The sequence below is a fragment of the Ascaphus truei genome, chromosome 2, assembly GCF_040206685.1.
Source record: "Ascaphus truei isolate aAscTru1 chromosome 2, aAscTru1.hap1, whole genome shotgun sequence".
Taxonomy (NCBI): Eukaryota; Metazoa; Chordata; class Amphibia; order Anura; family Ascaphidae; genus Ascaphus; species Ascaphus truei.
In genome coordinates this window covers 138,407,554-138,426,387 of record NC_134484.1, presented here as the reverse complement: position 1 = coordinate 138,426,387, position 18,834 = coordinate 138,407,554, and the positions used below count along the sequence as shown (strand labels likewise).

Here is an 18,834-nt window from a genome sequence, read left to right as displayed (position 1 = left end):
GTCACCATGGCAATGCGGCATCAATGACGCTGGGGCATCATTTGACACTGACACAAAGGAAATTGGTGCTGGGGGAAAGCAGGTAGGGGGACGCAGCACCAAAAGTTTGCTTATCCCTACCCTACGGGAATAGGCCCTGCACTAGGTATCACATATGAGAATGAGAAAGAGAGAGAGAGTCGGCAAATTATAAAAAATGCCAATCGCCAGACAAAAGAAAGGGACTCGCCCCACCCCCTACAATTTTTATTTTATCCCAATGTACAATTGAGCGTACACATGAATATATATATAATACACACTGAATTATTATTTATGTAGCACCTGTTCCCCCCTCACATGAGAGATCTGGCCACTACATGGGTGATTCTCTGGTGCTGTAGCTCACCTGCTTGTTACAGGAGGTCTGAGTTGCTCCGTGGATGTTGTGTGGGAGCGGCAACAGGGAAGGCTTTTCCTCCTAAGGTGGAGCGCCTCCATCCTATGAGGATCCTGCTATAAGCAGGATCGTCCCCACAGGCAATTCTCCTTTACAATGACCACATTATTGCTGGTACAACAACATCTTTTTTTGGTAGACAGCATGGCATCCTCCACTTCTCCCTGTAGCAGACCCCAGGGTCTTGAGGCCCCCAGAGTCCCTCTTCAGCTCCTTAATCCTCTTGCAGGGAAAAGGGTATTACACCATATCACACCTAACACACATCAATTTGGTGAAGTGTCAGCTTTTATACCCAGGGGGAAGGGCTTGTAACCCTGCCCCATAACAGGGCAGGTCCAGGTACTGACAGGCATCCCACCATATACATGTGACCCAGTCAGTACCCTTCCCAGGTATGACACTTCAACTGTCGGTATAGGCCTGCCCCTGGATATGGCAACATAGTACCCATCCAGGCTGCACCTGCAGGCTAGGCCCTGTGCAGGAGTTTAACCCCAACACTGTCTATTCCTATCAGGACTTATAGTGTTGAGGGCAGTTGAAGGCTATAGCCAGGGGCACTAGGCTACATCCTCCCTCTGGTGAAAATCTCCTCACAATCCCGCATGAGGAGTATAATTATGCACCATCAATAATTGTGCCCATCCAAAGAATTACAAATCACATGAATACAATACAATAACCTTTTCGGCATAACTGGTTCCTCTTAGCCAGGAGAACCTTTCGCCCGGTTGCAGTATATTTCCTGCTATAGGTACCTCCCGCCTCAAATGCAGTACATTTCCTGCTGTATCTCCCTTTTCAATTTGCAGCACCGCCCCTGCCGTATCAATAATAGTGATCAGGGTCTGGCTTCCGTACGAGCTTACCCTCCTTATCAGGCACTGTCACTGAGTAGCACCACTTCTTGCTGTACTCATTCAGGTGAATATTTCTTCCCACCTGCCAGACCTTAACCAGGTATTCTGTACAACCCTCCCTGAATACCGCAGGAGGTATTATATTTAGGAGCCATATATTCTACTACTGCCGCCTTTACCCACTCATCCCTATGAGCTTCTGCGGTTCTCATGAGTGCTTCAGGGAGATAAGGGTAGTCATACCCATGAGAGCGCCTGAACCGCTGAACTAGGACTCTCTCTGCATGACTACTCTTAATGAGATTCTGCCCACACTCCCTGCCTGGCAACACCCAGAATAGTGACCCCTCCCAGGGTGAAGCATAAAAATCCTCCTCCTTCTCCGGTTGCGCAAACAGCCCCTGGTCCATACGTTGGCTACTCTTTCTCATAATCTCTGCCTCCTGCTCTGGGGTAAATTTGCTGTTCTCCCACCTGTGGTCTACCTGCTTGCCCCTCTCCAGGACAAAGCGCGTCCGGTCTAAGTCCGACACATAACCCCTGAACATAGGATCCAAACACTGGTACACATCATTAGCTTTTGAAGAAACATACATATTATATACATTTCCAACGTTACACTTGTGTGCCACGGATATGGTGGGTGATGGTGGCTGAGGGGAAAGGAGGACGATATTTGTTACTTAGGGCAGGGTTCTCTGGGTAGGTGGTGGGAAAGGTAGAATGGATAGAACTGGCTGTAGGGGATTGGGCTGGCACCATTTTGTCCATGACTGGCGTAGCATCAGCCACCTCTGTATCCGGAAAAAGAACAGTGTCCTGAACCCCATCCTGGTCAACAGAAGAATTGGACAGTTCAATCGGATCACACTCCACTACATAGCGTGCACAGCTCGCACGATTAAAAGTGTTCATTTGTTCACTCCCTCGAGCGGCTTTGTACATTCGACAGTTCTGGTCCGGGCCTTCAAAGTCACAAGACTCCGGGACCACGGCCTCAGTACTGGCCTTACCCAGCGATTGGTCTAGCTCCCGGTACCGCAACACCCAAAGAAGTACTCACTGGAGCAGGCGGGTCACTCGGAAGATCCCGATGAATTAAGGCACTCAGCGGGAGTAGTAGAAGGAGGAGTTGTAGAAGCAGCAACAGGTGACGACTTTCAAGCTCCAGAGGCCTCTGCACATGCGCGCTGGAGACCGGCTGGAGAATTCTTCTGCGCAGTGTGACTGTGTGTGTGTGTGTTTGTGTGTGTGACTGTGTGTGTGTGACTGTGTGTGTGACTGTGTGACTGTGTGTGTGTGACTGTGTGTGTGTGACTGTGTGTGTGTGACTGTGTGTGTGACTGTGTGACTGTGTGTGTGTGTGTGTGTGTGTGTGTGTGTGTGTGTGTGTGTGTGTGTGTGTGTGTGTGTGTGTGTCTCTGTGTGTGACTCTGTGTGTGACTCTGTGTGTGACTCTGTGTGTGTGTGTCTCTGTGTGACTCTGTGTGACTCTGTGTGACTCTGTGTGACTCTGTGTGACTCTGTGTGTGTGTGTGTGTGTGTGTGTGTGTGTGTGTGTGTGTGTGTGTGTGTGTGTGTGTGTGTGTGTGTGTGTGTGTGTGTGTGTGTGTGTGTGTGTATGTGTGTGTGACTGTGTGTGGGTGTGTGACTGTGTGGGTGTGTGACTCTGTGTGGGTGTGTGACTCTGTGTGGGTGTGTGACTCTGTGTGGGTGTGTGACTCTGTGTGGGTGTGTGACTCTGTGTGGGTGTGGGTGTGTGACTGTGGGTGTGGGTGGGTGTGGGTGTGTGACTCTCTGTGGGTGTGGGTTGGTGTGGGTGGTCTCGGCTCTGTTCTCCTCTGGTAGTGTTACTGCTGCTGGCCAAGTGCGACACACTGACGGCTTCCGAGCTCCAGAGGCCTCTGCACATGCGCGCCGGAGACCGTCTGGAGAATTCTTCTGCGTATGCGAAAAGGCTCGCATGTGCTTGATCGCTGTGATTGCCACATCTGCGTATGTGCGAGCAGACAATGCCTGCTCATGCAAAAAGGGCCGAGGACCCTTCTGTGCTGTGCGCATGCGCTTGATCTCGGCGATGGCCGCATCTGCGCATGTGCGAGCCGGCATTGTGGTGAGGGCAGCTTCTTCGCATGCGCGGCCTGACTGCCTCATCTGCAGCAGTGACCACTTCCATAACCCACTTCCATCTGAAGAAAAAGCGATTTGGTCCCAGCAAAGAAGTTTCACTTCAATAATCTCTATGTAGCACCTGCCTTTGTCAATCACACAAAGATAAATTATAATGTAATAATCAAAAGGCATATCTAACAGAGTCACACAGTTAAGATAGAATTGGTCACTACTGCCAACTTTGTTTCATTAAAACGCTGTGGCCTATTTCCATTCCAAATCATGTAAAGTAAAACGCATAATGCACTGACTCAGGTTGCTAAATCCCCACTGCATACCATGTATAGCTAGCAACAAAAGTATTAAGTGAGTCATCCCATTTGATATGAAGAACAGTTTTTGTATTTGTTTGCCTACCTTTAGAACAAAAGAAAAGTGCTTCTGGATTGTGAAAGTCATGAATTGCAAAGACTGCATGCAATGCATCATCCCAGTAACTAGCGTTTAATGTTTTTACGGTTGGAGTTTGTTATTTACCAATAGTGTGTCAACTGCTATGCAAACTTACAAGCTCAGATACGCAGAGGCACAGACACTTGAGTCTGGAAAAATAACAGATGCGCTCAAACTATTCACTATGACATACACTCAGGTAATAGCAAAACCTTCAAAGACATGAAACAGGACTGAGATTGTAAGCACAACTTCCATTTACAAGAAAATCCATTGTAAGAATAGATAGTTTAGGATTGTGGGAGGATAAACGTTGACTCCAATTTATTTAGCCCAATCACAAGCACAATAAAATGAAGAGTAAACACCTCATTCAAACCTTGACCTCTACAAATGAACATTCCTGAGAATGACTATAAAGGCATACCCCGGTTTAAGGACACTCACTTTAAGTACACTAGCGAGTAAGGACATATCGCCGAATAGGGGATTTAGCTGCCGTTCTTCCGCCAAGTCTCAGCTGACTCAGCTGTAAAGCAGAGAAGGAAGACTTACATGGGGTCCCCCCTCCGAATAGCCCTTATCTATGCTTGGATATGTTTCCCCTTCTGCAAAAAAAAATAATTGCAGCAGCAGTCAATGTGACATGCTTAAGGATGCTGGCCAAAGAATATTTGGTACTGTACAAATTGTTTTCTCTTTTTTCATTTGCATTGTGGAATTCTCCAATAGTTTTCTAATTTGGAAAGATATGGAAGTGAATACATTTGTTGAAGTCAGTTCACTTGCTTTATTTAGCAGCTCCAATCAATGCACTTGTCAAATAGTCAAACTGAAAATTACTAACTTAAGCCGAAAAATGAACTATCAACTGCTCTCTAGTTTCTTAGGCCGCGCTCATTGTGGCGGCGCGGGAGCACGCTACCGTGCACGCCCCCACGCACACTCCTTCAGTCCCAGCGATGTGTGCATTTGGCTGCAGGATATTGGGGAGGCGATCGGGGGCATTGCGAACGTGTCACAGACGCGTCACAAGGTTGGTTCGCTCTCATTGGCTGAACCTGCTCACATGACTGCACATCTTGTGACTGCAGCCCGAAATCACAAATGTTATTGTCTGGACAAAATGTAGCAGCGTTGACGCGCTACAGCGCCACTAGGGGTAGCAGGCACTTGAGGAAATACAATAGGAACATAGGTAAGCGTCCCGGACATGGGCGCGGTGATGCGTCCACCATGAGCGCGGCCTTACCCTGCTCACTGATTTTTGCTTATTTTATTCCTAAAAATGGGTCCAAAACCTAAGTGACTAGGGCTGATCAGCCACTCTCACTTAATATCATTAGTAGGCCTCAATTAACCTCCTCTGAGAAGGAGACCTTTTTGTACAGGATCCTTTGATGTCTGCATGGAAAACAACTCTGTGCTGCCTGCATGGCAAGGGGGGGGGGGAGAAAGTGAACATAACAAACAGGGCTTGCCATGTGGGCTCTGTACTGCAGGCTTTGGGCCATTTTAAATTAAAAATCAAATGTAAAAACCACCATGGAAAAAAATATAACTGTGTTTCATATAGTACTGTTTGAGGACATGCGTTATTTCATTTTCACAGGTTGGCTTCCAAGCCTAAATTTGCAAAACTGCTGAAAAAAGGATATTTATAACAAAATCAAAAACTGTCAAGATTTGGATTAGATAGATTTAAATTCATGGCAACTTTAATATATCTAATGTATCCGCTAAACAATCTATTCCAAACATCAATATGTGCTCCTTTTTGCTTATCACCATGAATTAGATTAGAGGTCCGGTGATGGAAGCTCAGAAGGTCAGCATTGCACATCTCTCAAATCATTAGGAGTTTGTGCTGCTTTATGAATTTTCCCGATGTAAAGAGCTTAATTTGGCTAAAATTGGAAATAAATATTTTGGGGGATATTTCTAAATCTACCAAAGTTGCCGTTCTGGTCGTTTTCAGGCCGGAAATCCCCATTGTGTTGTATGGGGACTTTCTGTCTGCTTTGTCTGATTTGATTTGATTTGATTTGAATAAGGCCTTCAGAAGCCATGTACATTAGCACCTTGTTAACATTAAGAAACAGGAACATATCCCACCCTAACAATGAAAAGTTGCTTCATTTTAAATGTCTGTAGGTAATTAAACATTTAAAGCTCTGTCTTTGCCATCCGAAAAACAAAGCGTGTGCCACAATAAAACAAGGAATTGTCCCTGGACTGAAAGCAGTGAACGTCTCACATAACGCCTCTGTCCTTGTGTACACCTTGATTGAACTCAAGCAGCTGTGCAGTTTGCTCCCACACATCTCTAACCATTTGCAAAACAGGTTTCAGGGAAAAGGCAACCTTTTGTGTGAAATACAAACAAATAATTACATCTGTAATCTGAACCCTTTCTGGTTTATAAAACTCTTGCAGCTGCAAAACTGCTGGAATCGCTTTTATAGCTATGCCTAAATGTGTCAGCTCTTGTAGTTCAGTATGGAAACATATGTATTTTTGGGCAGCATTAAAAGTGTACATTCCCCTGCATGATTTCCCCCCCAGTTATTTATTCACCATATGGTACAGGAGGAGGATGCCTTTTTTTTCCTCTCTAGTTTCTTAGGCCGCGCTCATTGAGGCGGCGCGGGCGCACGCTACAATGCACGTCCCCACGCGCACTCCTGCAGCTCCAGCGATGCGTGCACTTGGCTGCAGGATATTGGGGAGGCAACCAATTGCCTCCCCAATATCCTGCAGCCAAGTGCACGCATCGCATTCCGAACGTGTCACAGATGCGTAACTAGGCTGTTCGCTCTCATTGGCTGAACCAGCTCACATGACTGCACATCACGTGACTGCAGCCCGAAATCACAAATGTTATTGTCTGGCCAAAATGTAGTAGTGTTGATGCGCTACAGCGCCACTAGGGGTAGCAGGCACTTGAGGAACTACAATAGGAACATAGGTAAGCGTCCCGGACATGCGCGCGTTGATGCGTCCACCATGAGCGCGGCCTTACCCTGCTCACTGATTTTTGTTTATTTTATTCCTAAAAATGAGTCCAAAACCTAAGTGACTATGGCTGATCAGCCACTCTCACTTAATATCATTAGTAGGCCTCAATTAACCTCCTCTGAGAAGGAGACTTTTTGGTACAGGATCCTTTGATGTCTGCATTGGAAACAACTCTGTGCTGCCTGCATGGCAAGGGGGGGGGGGGGGGGAGAAAGTGAACATAACAAACAGGGCTTGCCATGTGGGCTCTGTACTGCAGGCTTTGGGCCATTTTAAATTAAAAATCAAATGTTAAAACCACCATGGAAAAAAATATAACTGTGTTTCATATAGTACTTTTCTCTCAATGGGACTCAAAGTGACTCACACTTATGGTACTGTATAGTGTGCAGTATTGTACAAAGGATTTTTACAGACACAGTTGCTGCCCAGATGAACTTGCAAACGATGTTGTTGGTGCCTGAGGCACAGGGAAATAAAGTGACGTGGCGCTGATGGTGGTGTGGCTGCTTTCAGTGTCCGTGCCTTTACTTACAGAGCCGCACCTTCAGCCCAAAAAGAGATTCCTCACAGGGAGATCACTTTCAAAATAGGACACGTTACGGGAGACTGCTCCTTTCAGAGTATCAGCGGTGCTGCACATAGAAGAATAATACAAACCATTTCCTGAAGAGCTTGTAGTTTAATCTCCATGAGGCACAAAACAAGTCACCCTAACTGCTACTGCAGCTTCATGGCAAGCAGTCTTTAGTAACACACCAATCTCTTCCTTCCACTGTACCTATGTTTCCACTTACCAATTCCTTTAAGATTGTAAGCTTTTCAGGGGGAGGCCTTTCTCTACCCACAGTACAATGAAGAAGAAGATATAGGTGTCGGCTCAAGGTCACACGGTGCTGGCAATGACTCTCAAACCAGCTTCTCGCTTCAGAGACGAGCATCTTAATCACTAGGCAACTCCTCTTACTCATAGTTGGGCTGAACAAATAACATTTGTTTGCCTGCCTCACAATTGGTAACAACGCTATTTTAATTTGGGACTCTGAGTTTTTATGACACTTGGGATATGCACCTAGTTAATTTATAAGAAATAGCAAAGATTGCAGCGCTTGTGCTCCCACGGGTTAAATTTCTGCCTGATCTCCTTGCTTCTGCTGTGCTGAAGCACTCGAAGGCTCCAACGGGCGTCCCACACCAGAGACCTCCAAAGGCAAAGGAAATGAAGACACCGAGCGCACCAGAGATCAGTATTCAAATATATTCAAGGAAAAAAGACAATGTATACCCACAGTTACAATTGGGGTAACATGAATGAATAAAAAGCGCCGATCACCATGAGATCCTGGATGCAGGTAAGTGCCCACTGCAGGGCTCAGCACACTGGAGAAAATATCCTTGCAGTGCACCAAGATATCGACGCTTCCTAGTTTACTGCGTCTCAGGATTAAATGTGCGTAAACCGGGTCCTGGCTGGGAAGCCGGCCAGATATGGTGTAAGAAGAGGTGTGTAACGTGACCGCTACGCGTTTCGCAACGCTGTGCATCTTCAGGAAGTGATGCACACACCTCCATGTAGCTCTTAAATAACCCTTTGGGCCAATCACAAAGAAGCTTAGTAATAACCACAGAAATTTTTTTTCGTTTTTTGCCGGTATACATAAATCGCAAAAAGATGGAGGTACTGGTACCACATTTAAAAAGGGGAAAGAGATTAGTGAAAAATGAAGAAATAAATGAAGGAATAAAAAGGGGGGGGCAAAAAGAGGGTAAAAGTGGGGAAAATTAATAATCAATGTTAATTTACTCAGTATCAAAAATGTGAAAACATAACAATAAGAAGGGAAGGGGAGTTAGAGAAAATGAACTCTTAACTTCATTGGGTCTAATCTTATACTATATTAGTGAAAGCACTGTATGCCTGTCTGGATGTCCGGTGTCCCTAGGGGAAATCTCATTGGTCCCTTGGGCCGCCCGCCCCCGCACACCTCTCATTGGCCTGAGGCGGAGTGACGGGCCAAACACACACACACACACACACACACACACATACACACTAGGTAGGGGGGGCTCCCCCTTGGGGGGGCGCACGATTATGTAGGGGGGGCGCAAGCAGCTTGCAGGGAAACCTGGGGGCGCTCGGTGCTGCTGCTTCTATGTCTCTGTCTTGCAGAGGGGGCGGGGCCAGAAGATCCGTGCTGCTGCTTCTATGTCTGTGTCTTGCAGAGGGGCGGGGCTTCTCTCTGCACACAGACAGCCCCTCCTTCTCTTCCTGTCTGCTTCCCGTTTTCAGCAGCATGGGGGGTTGGGGGATCGGAGCATGTCGCCCACCCAGGTGAAATTGTGGACTGATTAAGTGTGTGTGTGTGTTGGTGGGGGGGGGGGAGTGATTGAGTGTGTGTGTGGGGGGTGGGGGGATTGAGTGTGTGTGTGTGGGGGGTGGGGGGGATTGAGTGTGTGTGTGTGGGGGGTGGGGGGGATTGAGTGTGTGTGTGTGGGGGGGGGATTGTGTGTGGGGGGGCATTGTGTGTGTGTGGGGGGGGGATTGAGTGTGGGGATTGTGTGATTGTGTGTGGGGGGGATTGTGTGTGTGTGGGGGGGATTGTGTGTGTGTGGGGGGGATTGAGTCCCCCCCCTCCCTGCCCTTTGCCCCCCCCTCCCTGCCCTTTGCCCCCCCTCCCTAGCCTTTGCCCCCCCTTCCCTGCCCTTTGCCCCTCCTCCTACCCTTTGCCCCCCCCTTCCACTCCATGCCCCCTGCCCTTCCACGCCCAGGCAACGCCGGGTATATCAGCTAGTTAAAAATAAAGGTAAGGCTGTGAATACCTCCATGTATGTGTATGACTATGTTAATAGTGTATGTCTATGTGTATGTATGACTATGTTAATCTTATACTATATTAGTGAAAGCACTGTATGCCTGTCTGGATGTCCGGTGTCCCTAGGGGAAATCTCATTGGTCCCTTGGGCCGCCCGCCCCTGCACACCTCTCATTGGCCTGAGGCGGCGTGACGGGCAAAACACACACACACACACACACACATACACACTAGGTAGGGGGGGGCGCCCCCTTGGGGGGGCGCACGATTATGTAGGGGGGGCGCAAGCAGCTTGCAGGGAAACCTGGGGGCGCTCGGTGCTGCTGCTTCTATGTCTCTGTCTTGCAGAGGGGCGGGGCTTCTCTCTGCACACAGACAGCCCCTCCTTCTCTTCCTGTCTGCTTCCCGTTTTCAGCAGCATGGGGGGTTGGGGGACCGGAGCATGTCGCCCCCCCAGGTGAAATTGTGGACTGATTAAGTGTGTGTGTGTGTGTGTGTTGGTGGTGGTGGGGGGGGGGGGGGGAGTGATTGAGTGTGTGTGTGGGGGGGGTGGGGGGGTTGAGTGTGTGTGGGGGGGGTGGGGGGGATTGAGTGTGTGTGTGTAGGGGGGGGATTGTGTGTGGGGATTGTGTGTGTGTGTGGGGGGGGGGGATTGTGAGTGTGTGTGGGGGGGTGGGGGGGATTGAGTGTGTGTGTGTAGGGGGGGGATTGTGTGTGTGTGTGGGGGGGATTGAGTCCCCCCCTCCCTGCCCTTTGCCCCCCCCTCCCTGCCCTTTGCCCCCCCTCCCTACCCTTTGCCCCCCCCTCCCTGCCCTTTGCCCCCCCTCCCTACCCTTTGCCCCCCCCTTCCACTCCATGCCCCCTGCCCTTCCACGCCCGGGCAACGCCGGGTATATCAGCTAGTTAAAAATAAAGGTAAGGCTGTGAATACCTCCATGTTGATGAATACATTAAAAACATGAAAAACATATACAAAACATACAATCGATAATTAATAGATACATCAAAAAGCATAAATACACATTATGTATAAAAGGAGGGGTCTACAATATTTACTTTACGGGCAATTTAACAAGAATGAGCTTTCCAATATACCAGTCATTACCTGGAACTAATCACTAGGCTGTAGAAAACTTGGTACAGAAGGTCGATTCTTTCTGTCTCTAAATGACTATGTTACTATAATAACATTATTTAACTAGGTCTTAAAAGAGAATTTTGGAAGCCGCATTACACATTTTATTGTGTGTAGGTTATAATACAATTTAGCGCAGAGTAAAATAATATACATATATTTTTGTACTGTTGTGCTCCTATGTATGAGCAAAACCAACCATATTTTCTTTTGTCCTTGATATTTTTTTTTATTTAACAGCTTTTCGTGTGCATTAAAATAAAATCACAGTTGTGCACTCTGACAAACATCCAGTAATCCACAAACACATCTTAACACCGGCACCAATCCATAAGCATTCTGGGATTTTCCATCCTGCCTCTCTAAATAGCAAGATCAAGACCTCAAACTCCAGAATGCTAAATAATTTAATTATACTGGACTAACAGCAAGATAATTTGTTGCCCTTTTTGAAGATAATGAAGAACTATCGTTTTTCTTAAAAGACTTGTAGGGTCAAGATGTGAGGCGAAAACATTGTCATTTTGATTTTTGTACCCTGTAAATACCCTTATGAACAGTTGGTACAGAAGTCTGCATTTGAAAACTACAAAGCTAAGCAGCTAAGGATTTTTCTTTGTTACCCTTTTTGTAGATAGTGAATGGTTGACTGTGTGTGTATTAAAATGTAAGGGACTTTCAGGAAAACTTACTACATTTTATTTCATTAGCTTGGTGCACCATATTGTTTATATTGTCCATTCAAGTGTTGTGATTATTTATTGATATGAAGTTAGCACATTCTTCTGTGCAGTAGGGGTGAAAGATAATACAATCTAACATACATAATATTACAAATTATCATAGACTAGTAAGACAATAAGTGCTTCAGAGTTGACTTGATGTTGAATAGGAAATCCGCAGGCCCCACTTTTTAATTTTTTTTAAATGTATGTCTTTATTTATATAGCGCCATTAATTACATAGCGCTACACAGCAGTAATACATGTGATAATCATATAAAAAACAAATAATACAAATAACAGATCATGGGAATAAGTGCTTCAGACATAAAAGTAACATTTAGAAAAGGAGTCCCTGCTCCGAAGAGCTTACAATCTAATTGGTAGGGACGTACCGAGACAGTAGGAAGGCATTCTGGTAAGTGAGTCTGCAATGGGCCAAGCTTTATGTATCAGGTGTATAGTATTAGCCACAGAGCTACACATATGCTTCATTAAGCAGGTGTGTTTTAATGTGGGTCTTAAAGGTGGACAGAGAGGGTTCTAGTAGGGTATTGCGGGGAAGGGCATTCCAGAGGTGCGGGGCAGTCAGCGAGAAAGGTTTAAGTCGGGAGAGGGCTTTAGATACAAAGGGGGTAGAGAGAAGACATCCTTGAATGGAACGCAAGAGTCAGGATGATGCAGAGCGAGAAATTAGGGCTGAGATGTAAGGAGGGGCAGAAGAGTGTAAAGCTTTAAAAGTGAGGAGGAGAATTGAGTGTGTGATGCGGGATTTGTTAGGAAGCCAAGAGAGTGATTTCAGCAGGGGAGACGCTGAGACAGATTTAGGAAAGAGTAGAGTGATTCTGACAGCAGTGTTTAGGATAGGTTTAGGTTTAGGTTTAGGAAGGCTGGACAGTAATCGAGACGGGAGAGAATGAGGGCCTGTGTCAGAGTTTTAGCAGTGGAGCAACAAAGGAAAGGGCGTATCTTTGTTATATTGCGAGGATGAAGTGACAGGTTTTAGATACGTTTAGAATGTGAGAGGGGAGTTGAGTGTGACTCCTAGGCAGCGTGCTTGCACTACTGGGTGTATGGCAGAACTTCCAACAGTAATGTGGAAGGAGGTAGTGGGGCCAGGTTTGGGATGGAATATGAGGAACTCTGTTTTTGACATGTTAAGTTTAAGTAGGCGGAGGGCCATCCAGGATGATTGGTAAGTACCAATCCGAGCTGATCTATGATCCCCTGACCTCCATACCTCTTCCCGCTCCCCCTCCTCCTCGTTAACAAGATATTTGTAATTTTTTTGTACTGCTGTAAGACACAAAAAAAACATTGAATATGGCCATGCGGCACTAATAGATAGTTGCAACATCATCTCCCAAGTCCCAATAAGGATGTAGCCGCAGATCAAGGCTGACTCAGGTGGCCAGATTGTCTCCACCAGACAAATATTTTTGCCCAGTAAAGAAATTATCTTGGGAACTCAGGAGACCATGGATCATCTAAGAGGGACCCCCAGGTTAGGTCATGTAATAAAAATGAAACAAGCAGCACAGACTGCTGCTTTAAACTTAATAGCTTCCATGCCTTTGAAATGCTTTATCTTGACCAAAGGTTTACCACATGTTTTAAATATCCCAAAAATTCGAAGGATCAGTGACAGTAATTTCTACCATTACTAAGCTGTCAACTGGAGCCTTCCTGAGGAACTGTTGCTGATAGTCAGCTACATAAGAGGCAGCAGGTAATAACAGTGATACACATTGTTTGAAGTGCTAGACCATGTAGTGGTACTGAGAGGTAGATGTAGAGAGTTTATACACTAGTATTAAACATGAACACGGACTATCAACTATTAAACATTTTCTGAAAACCAGGAACAAGCACTTCGAACTACACAATCAACTCGTTCTGGACCTACAACAGTTTTTCCTTAGAAGAAATTATTTCTGGTTTAACAAAATGTACCATTAAGAAGAAGGGACGCCTATGGGTACCACATACGCCCCTACATATGCCAAACTCTATTTAGGGTGGTGGGAGGAGTCAATAGTCTTCAATGATAACATGTCACACTATATAGAACACATAGATATATAGATTATGTTCTGTTTCTGTGGTATGGTCCACTCACACAACGGAAAGAGTTTATTGGAGTCTTAAACCCCAATATACTCAATCTTAGATTAACAATGGAAATCGGTAAGGATACACTCAATTTCCTAGATCTAAGAATAGAGCGTGACAGCCAAAGCCTCCAAGAAACAACTATCTACAGAAAATAAACCTCCACTAATAGTCTTTTAAGGACTAACAGCCACCACACTGGTCCCCCAAATCATGGTATTCCAGCTGGACAGTTCCTGGACCTTCACAGAAACTGTTCTTCTAAAATGGTATTCGGAAGACAACCCCTTGACTTTAAGGAGAGATTCCAACAGAAAGGCAACAAAGCTATCAAACAAGCCTACAGAAGAGCTACGTTCACTCGCAGACAGGAACTCCTCAGCAATAAACCTCCTTCCGTAAATTTGTCATTCGAAACAAACCCATTTAAATGCCATAATTTAAAAAAAACATAAAATGTCTCCTAAAAACACCTCTTTCATATCTACCTTTGTCAGTACAGGACCACCTGGAACAAGTGCATTTAGCCTTATCTAAACTTATCTCAACACTAACTTCTGGGTTGCAAGAGGTTAAATAAATGATTGACCAGGGTGCCATGGAAACCCTCAAGCTACAAATGGAGCTTTAGTCACACAGATCGGGTTACCTGTGATAAAGCGTTGCTGTGTCGCGAAACGATCATCGGGAAACGATCTTCGGTCACCGTTCTGATGTCACAGCATCACGTGTGCAATTAGGAACAAGCAGGCACTTCACTCTCAATTCTAGTTGGTACCGCGACCAACGGAAGTATTCCTAAGTGAGTGTGCAGCGATATTGAGCTAACCGGGCTAATCAGTCATGCAGACTTGGCTACTAGACTAGCTTACCATGGACCTCTATTCCCCCTCCCATGATGTTATCAGGACTTATTTAAGGCATGCTGGCATCTTAAACATACCAACTTATAACGCTCATAGTGCATTGATTGCTCTCAGTGACAGTCACAGGATTTAACACTAAGTGGTAAAATAGGAATACATTACTGGTAATCACACAGTGAGGGAAGTTACTCTGGTTATTCCTGTCTACATTTAGAACATCTAGTCTGCAAAACCCAGCAGCCAGAGCAGACTTTCACATTATACATTTATTTTGCTCCTATAATAAGGACAGCAACTCATCCTCCTTAGGCTACGGCCCAGATCAGTGCGCATGCACACACGTTGGAGCGCCTGGTGGCACGTCCACCCGTTTCTGAAGCGATCAGTGGACTTCTGATTGCTCTTGAGGGGGGGACGGCCATGACGTCACACGGCTGGTTTGCCCTCATTTGCTGAACTGCCGCCATGACGTAACCAACGCTCGGCTGCCGCGCAAAAGATACATTTTGTGTCTTTTGGAAATGTGGTCGCACCATCGCGCTTTGAGCATGCGCACGGATTGATTGGGGCCGGCCTCATAGAGGGGCGTCTCTTGTGCACGTCACGATCACTGGGACCAAGGCCTAATATTCAGCACAGCTGTACCCAGTGAGGACGGCTTGATTGTCACGTGTAGTACTAATGTGAAGCACTATGTACACTAATGGCGCTATATAAATGAAGACATACATACATACATCAATACTTCCATTGGTCCTTGATTTTGTCACACTTTTACCCCTGTATATATTATTTTGTATTTTTTTAATTATTGTTGATATATATTTTGTAACTAAATTCCCTATTGGCATTTATTTTATCTAACTAAATACAAATTACTTTTTATCCTACCTTCACTATACTATTAGTTGACTGATTGCAGCATACAGTGCCTTTCCCTTTAGTTGACTTATAAAGGCTTGGCTTGACCCAAAATGTTTGGAAGTGCATCAATATAAACCTTGTCCTTTGACCGTTTTACAAGGTTTCTAGTACAAATCTGGTCCCTGGAAGCACAGAATAGATGAATCCCAAATATCAGTGGATGTGCTATACCATTCCTTCTCCCCTGAGTGTTTCCACTACATCAAAGCATTTCTGCTTACTCTGCAACTTTACTGAGTTGACAAGTATGTGGCACTGCTTCTTTAAGTAAAAAAGAGAACATGAAAGCAAGAGATCACATTACATTGAGGCATGGGCAGTGTTTTTACTGTGTTCCCAGGCCTTCAAAGATGTGCAAATGGTTTTATCTGTTTGTCCAGAACATGAGATGTCCAAGGAGGTTGCATAGGGTTTCATTAGCTATATGCATGTGGCTGTGATGTCACTTTTCTTGACATCGTTAAAAAACAAACGTAGACTTTTTGTTCCTTAGAATATATACATAGATACATGTAATTCCATGTGGACTGAGGCAATTTCATAGAACAAAACAACTGTTGGAAACTGCAAAGCACATTCTGTAATGTTTGGTGTAAGGAGATTTCTGTTTGTATTAAGTCTAACAGGTTCAGGCATGCATCACAAATATTTGATCTAATGTCAATAATTTTGTGGAGCTCCATATTCATGTTGTAATGGCCTATTGTACCCTTTAAAATCACTTCCACGTTACCGTAATCTTTTTAAGGGTAGGAATGTAAATGTTTCTTATTAAAGGGCCAGTCACACGTAAATAAAAAAATATAAACAATTTTGTGTAATTGGGTTCCTTGGGAGCATTCGCCCATAAAAAAAAAACTGTTTGACTTATTTTATTTTACCCTGAAGAATGAATATGTTTCCTTTCTTGGGGTTTGCTGAATGAATGCGTATTAGCTTCTTATGTACTGATGGACTAATAGTATTATTGTTTTATGCAGAGAAGAAAATAAATAAAACTATTTACCTGTAGATCTGAGAATTGACAACGGTTTAGCACTAGGTGAAGGAAGACACATTATGTAACATCACATGAATGGGTGTAAGGTGACTTCCTGTGCAGGAAGGTGTCTTATAGAATAGCACTGCTCTGTAAATATAGGACTCGGTCCCTCTGTTTGCCAACGTATCTAAAGGTGCAGTCCCACTTAGGACCATGGGGAATTTGTATAATAGGCAAAATCTTAGTAATTAGTGGTGCCTATGTTAATTAATGCTTTTTGTAAAAGAAATTGTCTGACTTGGTTGTTTTCATTCTGTTGTCATGTGCTTTAAATGGATTTATTAGCACTGCATTATCCTTCCCTTTGAATAGTTTGTCTTATGTTTCAGAGAATGAATCTCATCACGTTATCCTGCTGGTGGTGGTAGAACAGAAGAGAAACCATAAAACCCATACTTCAGAGTCTCTGTCAAATAAAAAAAATGAAAACCTTACAAAAATTATTTAAAATATTTATTCTTGTCTATTTTTGAAGGCATTAGTCACCTAGATTTCATTCATTGGATCTATGAGGGCCATAATATTATTTTGGTCCTACGCGGTACTGCACCAAAAGTGTTTATACTGTTTCAAAAAGCTTCACATTAAATGCTTTAAGACGTTTCCAAAATGCAGCCATTGATTTAACGAGTGAACAGGGCTCCTTTTATCATAGTAATGCATGGTTTGCAATCATTTGTCTGGTCTGTTCCCAAAGAGAGGGTTAGTGGGAGGGGCACACACATAGCCACATTATTCACTCCATGCAGTGGTGAAACCATATTGAACTTGTAGAGGACTGTTGGATAGAGGCCATGAGTCCAGGCTACTGTGATGCTTCTTTTGCGATGTGAGTTTTAAGGTTGGTCGACATTAAATTAGATGGGTTAATACCATTAGCAGAGAAAGAGGTGGCAAGAAGGTGTGGGTACGAGCAGATGTGCATATGGCTGGGTCCAGGATTAGGAGAGAGATCCCCAGCAGAAAGAAGGAGGAGTAGAGAGAGAGAGAGAGAGCAGGTGAATAGAGGATTTGTGGGGGGTGCTTTTTATTTAGGGGTGTAGAAGTTGTTGGGAAGGAGGTGTGTAAATAGTGGTGCAATGTATGGGCACATGCATAGGTGGAGGGGAGGAGCGATGAAGAAATGTGGATAGGGGCAGAGTGGAGAAGTGGATGAGAAGAGAAAAGTTTACAAAGGAGTGAGAAAACAGCAAATAGGGAGGGAATAATGAGATGCCGGGAGAGAGGTAGGAGGAGAGAGTAGGAGTTGAAAGAGAAACTGAGTCTATAGATGAGTACAAATTGTCAGAGCATTTAGAAAGTCAAGTTCTCACAGTTGCAGTGTTGTTATTGAAGTGCAGAGTCCAGTTCCTCTTGTAGTATTCACCGCCAATTCAAACTCCAATATTAACTCTACAAAAACTTCATATGTGACCCTTAAGATGTTACACAGCCATATATTAGTGGCAGCATGTGATTTTTCCACCCCTTTTTGGTCCCAATGTGCAGCTGAGAAGTGTATAACATAGTGGCAAACTTATGATCTTCAAGTCCAAGCCAAAGCCAGTTGGTTTAGAGAAGCAGAATGACTATAAATGTGTGGCCTCCGTTCCATTCCCCCTAGAAACTCTAGTCATTTGCTTTTCTGAACAAACAATTACATTGTGTCTTTTCAGTTCTAAAATGATGTGATTCCTTAATAATGTTATGTGATCTTCTTGATGACCTTGTCTGTGTTTAGTGTCAGCGTGACTAACTAGATTTTTCATTGTATCCCTTTTCCAAAGGTTACGCAGACTGATGCGATCTAACAGTGTTACCGCTGCTGTGCAAGCGGATCTGGACCTCAGGGAGCATTTCGAATGTCCAGTGGAACTGGCTGATCAGGAATTTCAGTACAGTCGACCATTGACCAAACAGTATTCCCGGGATATTTGTACTTCCACAGTAAGCATCCAGGGCTCAGGCAACCATTATCACGCCTGTGCAGTGGAGGAGGACTTTGATGCCGATTTTGATCCTTCCATTTTACCTCCTCCGGACCCATGGATTGACTCCATCACAGAAGACCCAATGGAAGCGGTTCACAGGTCGGTTTGTCACAGAGATGGACACTGGTTTTTAAAGCTCCTCCAGGCTGAAAGAGAACGAATGGAGGGTTGGTGCCAGCAAATGGAAAGAGAGGAACATGAAAATGACCTTCCCGGTCCCAGTGAGTACTGTGTAACATTAACAACAACACATAGAGCGAGGCTTTACCAGCAAGTGTTGAGGACAATGGCAATAATATGCCAGTGATGGGCAACAAGCCCTGCCGGCAGCTGACTCCCATCTGACTCCCATCTGACTCCCATCT

At 44.9% G+C, this 18,834-nt stretch overlaps 2 protein-coding genes across 6 annotated transcripts in view; both read left to right on the top strand.

Moving 5' to 3' along the window:
* The window catches only part of LOC142488834 (uncharacterized), a 28,331-nt gene extending 10,171 nt beyond the window's left edge, over positions 1–18,160 (top strand). The window contains exon 3 of the mRNA XM_075589173.1: positions 18,155–18,160. Within this exon, the coding sequence (XP_075445288.1) occupies positions 18,155–18,160 (6 nt within the window). The remainder of the gene's footprint in view (positions 1–18,154) is intronic.
* The window catches only part of DLGAP1 (DLG associated protein 1), a 781,984-nt gene that overhangs the window by 723,172 nt on the left and 39,978 nt on the right, over positions 1–18,834 (top strand). For all 5 annotated transcript variants that reach the window (XM_075585285.1, XM_075585286.1, XM_075585289.1 and 2 more), the window contains exon 9: positions 18,266–18,690. In XM_075585285.1, the coding sequence (XP_075441400.1) occupies positions 18,266–18,690 (425 nt within the window). The remainder of the gene's footprint in view (positions 1–18,265; positions 18,691–18,834) is intronic.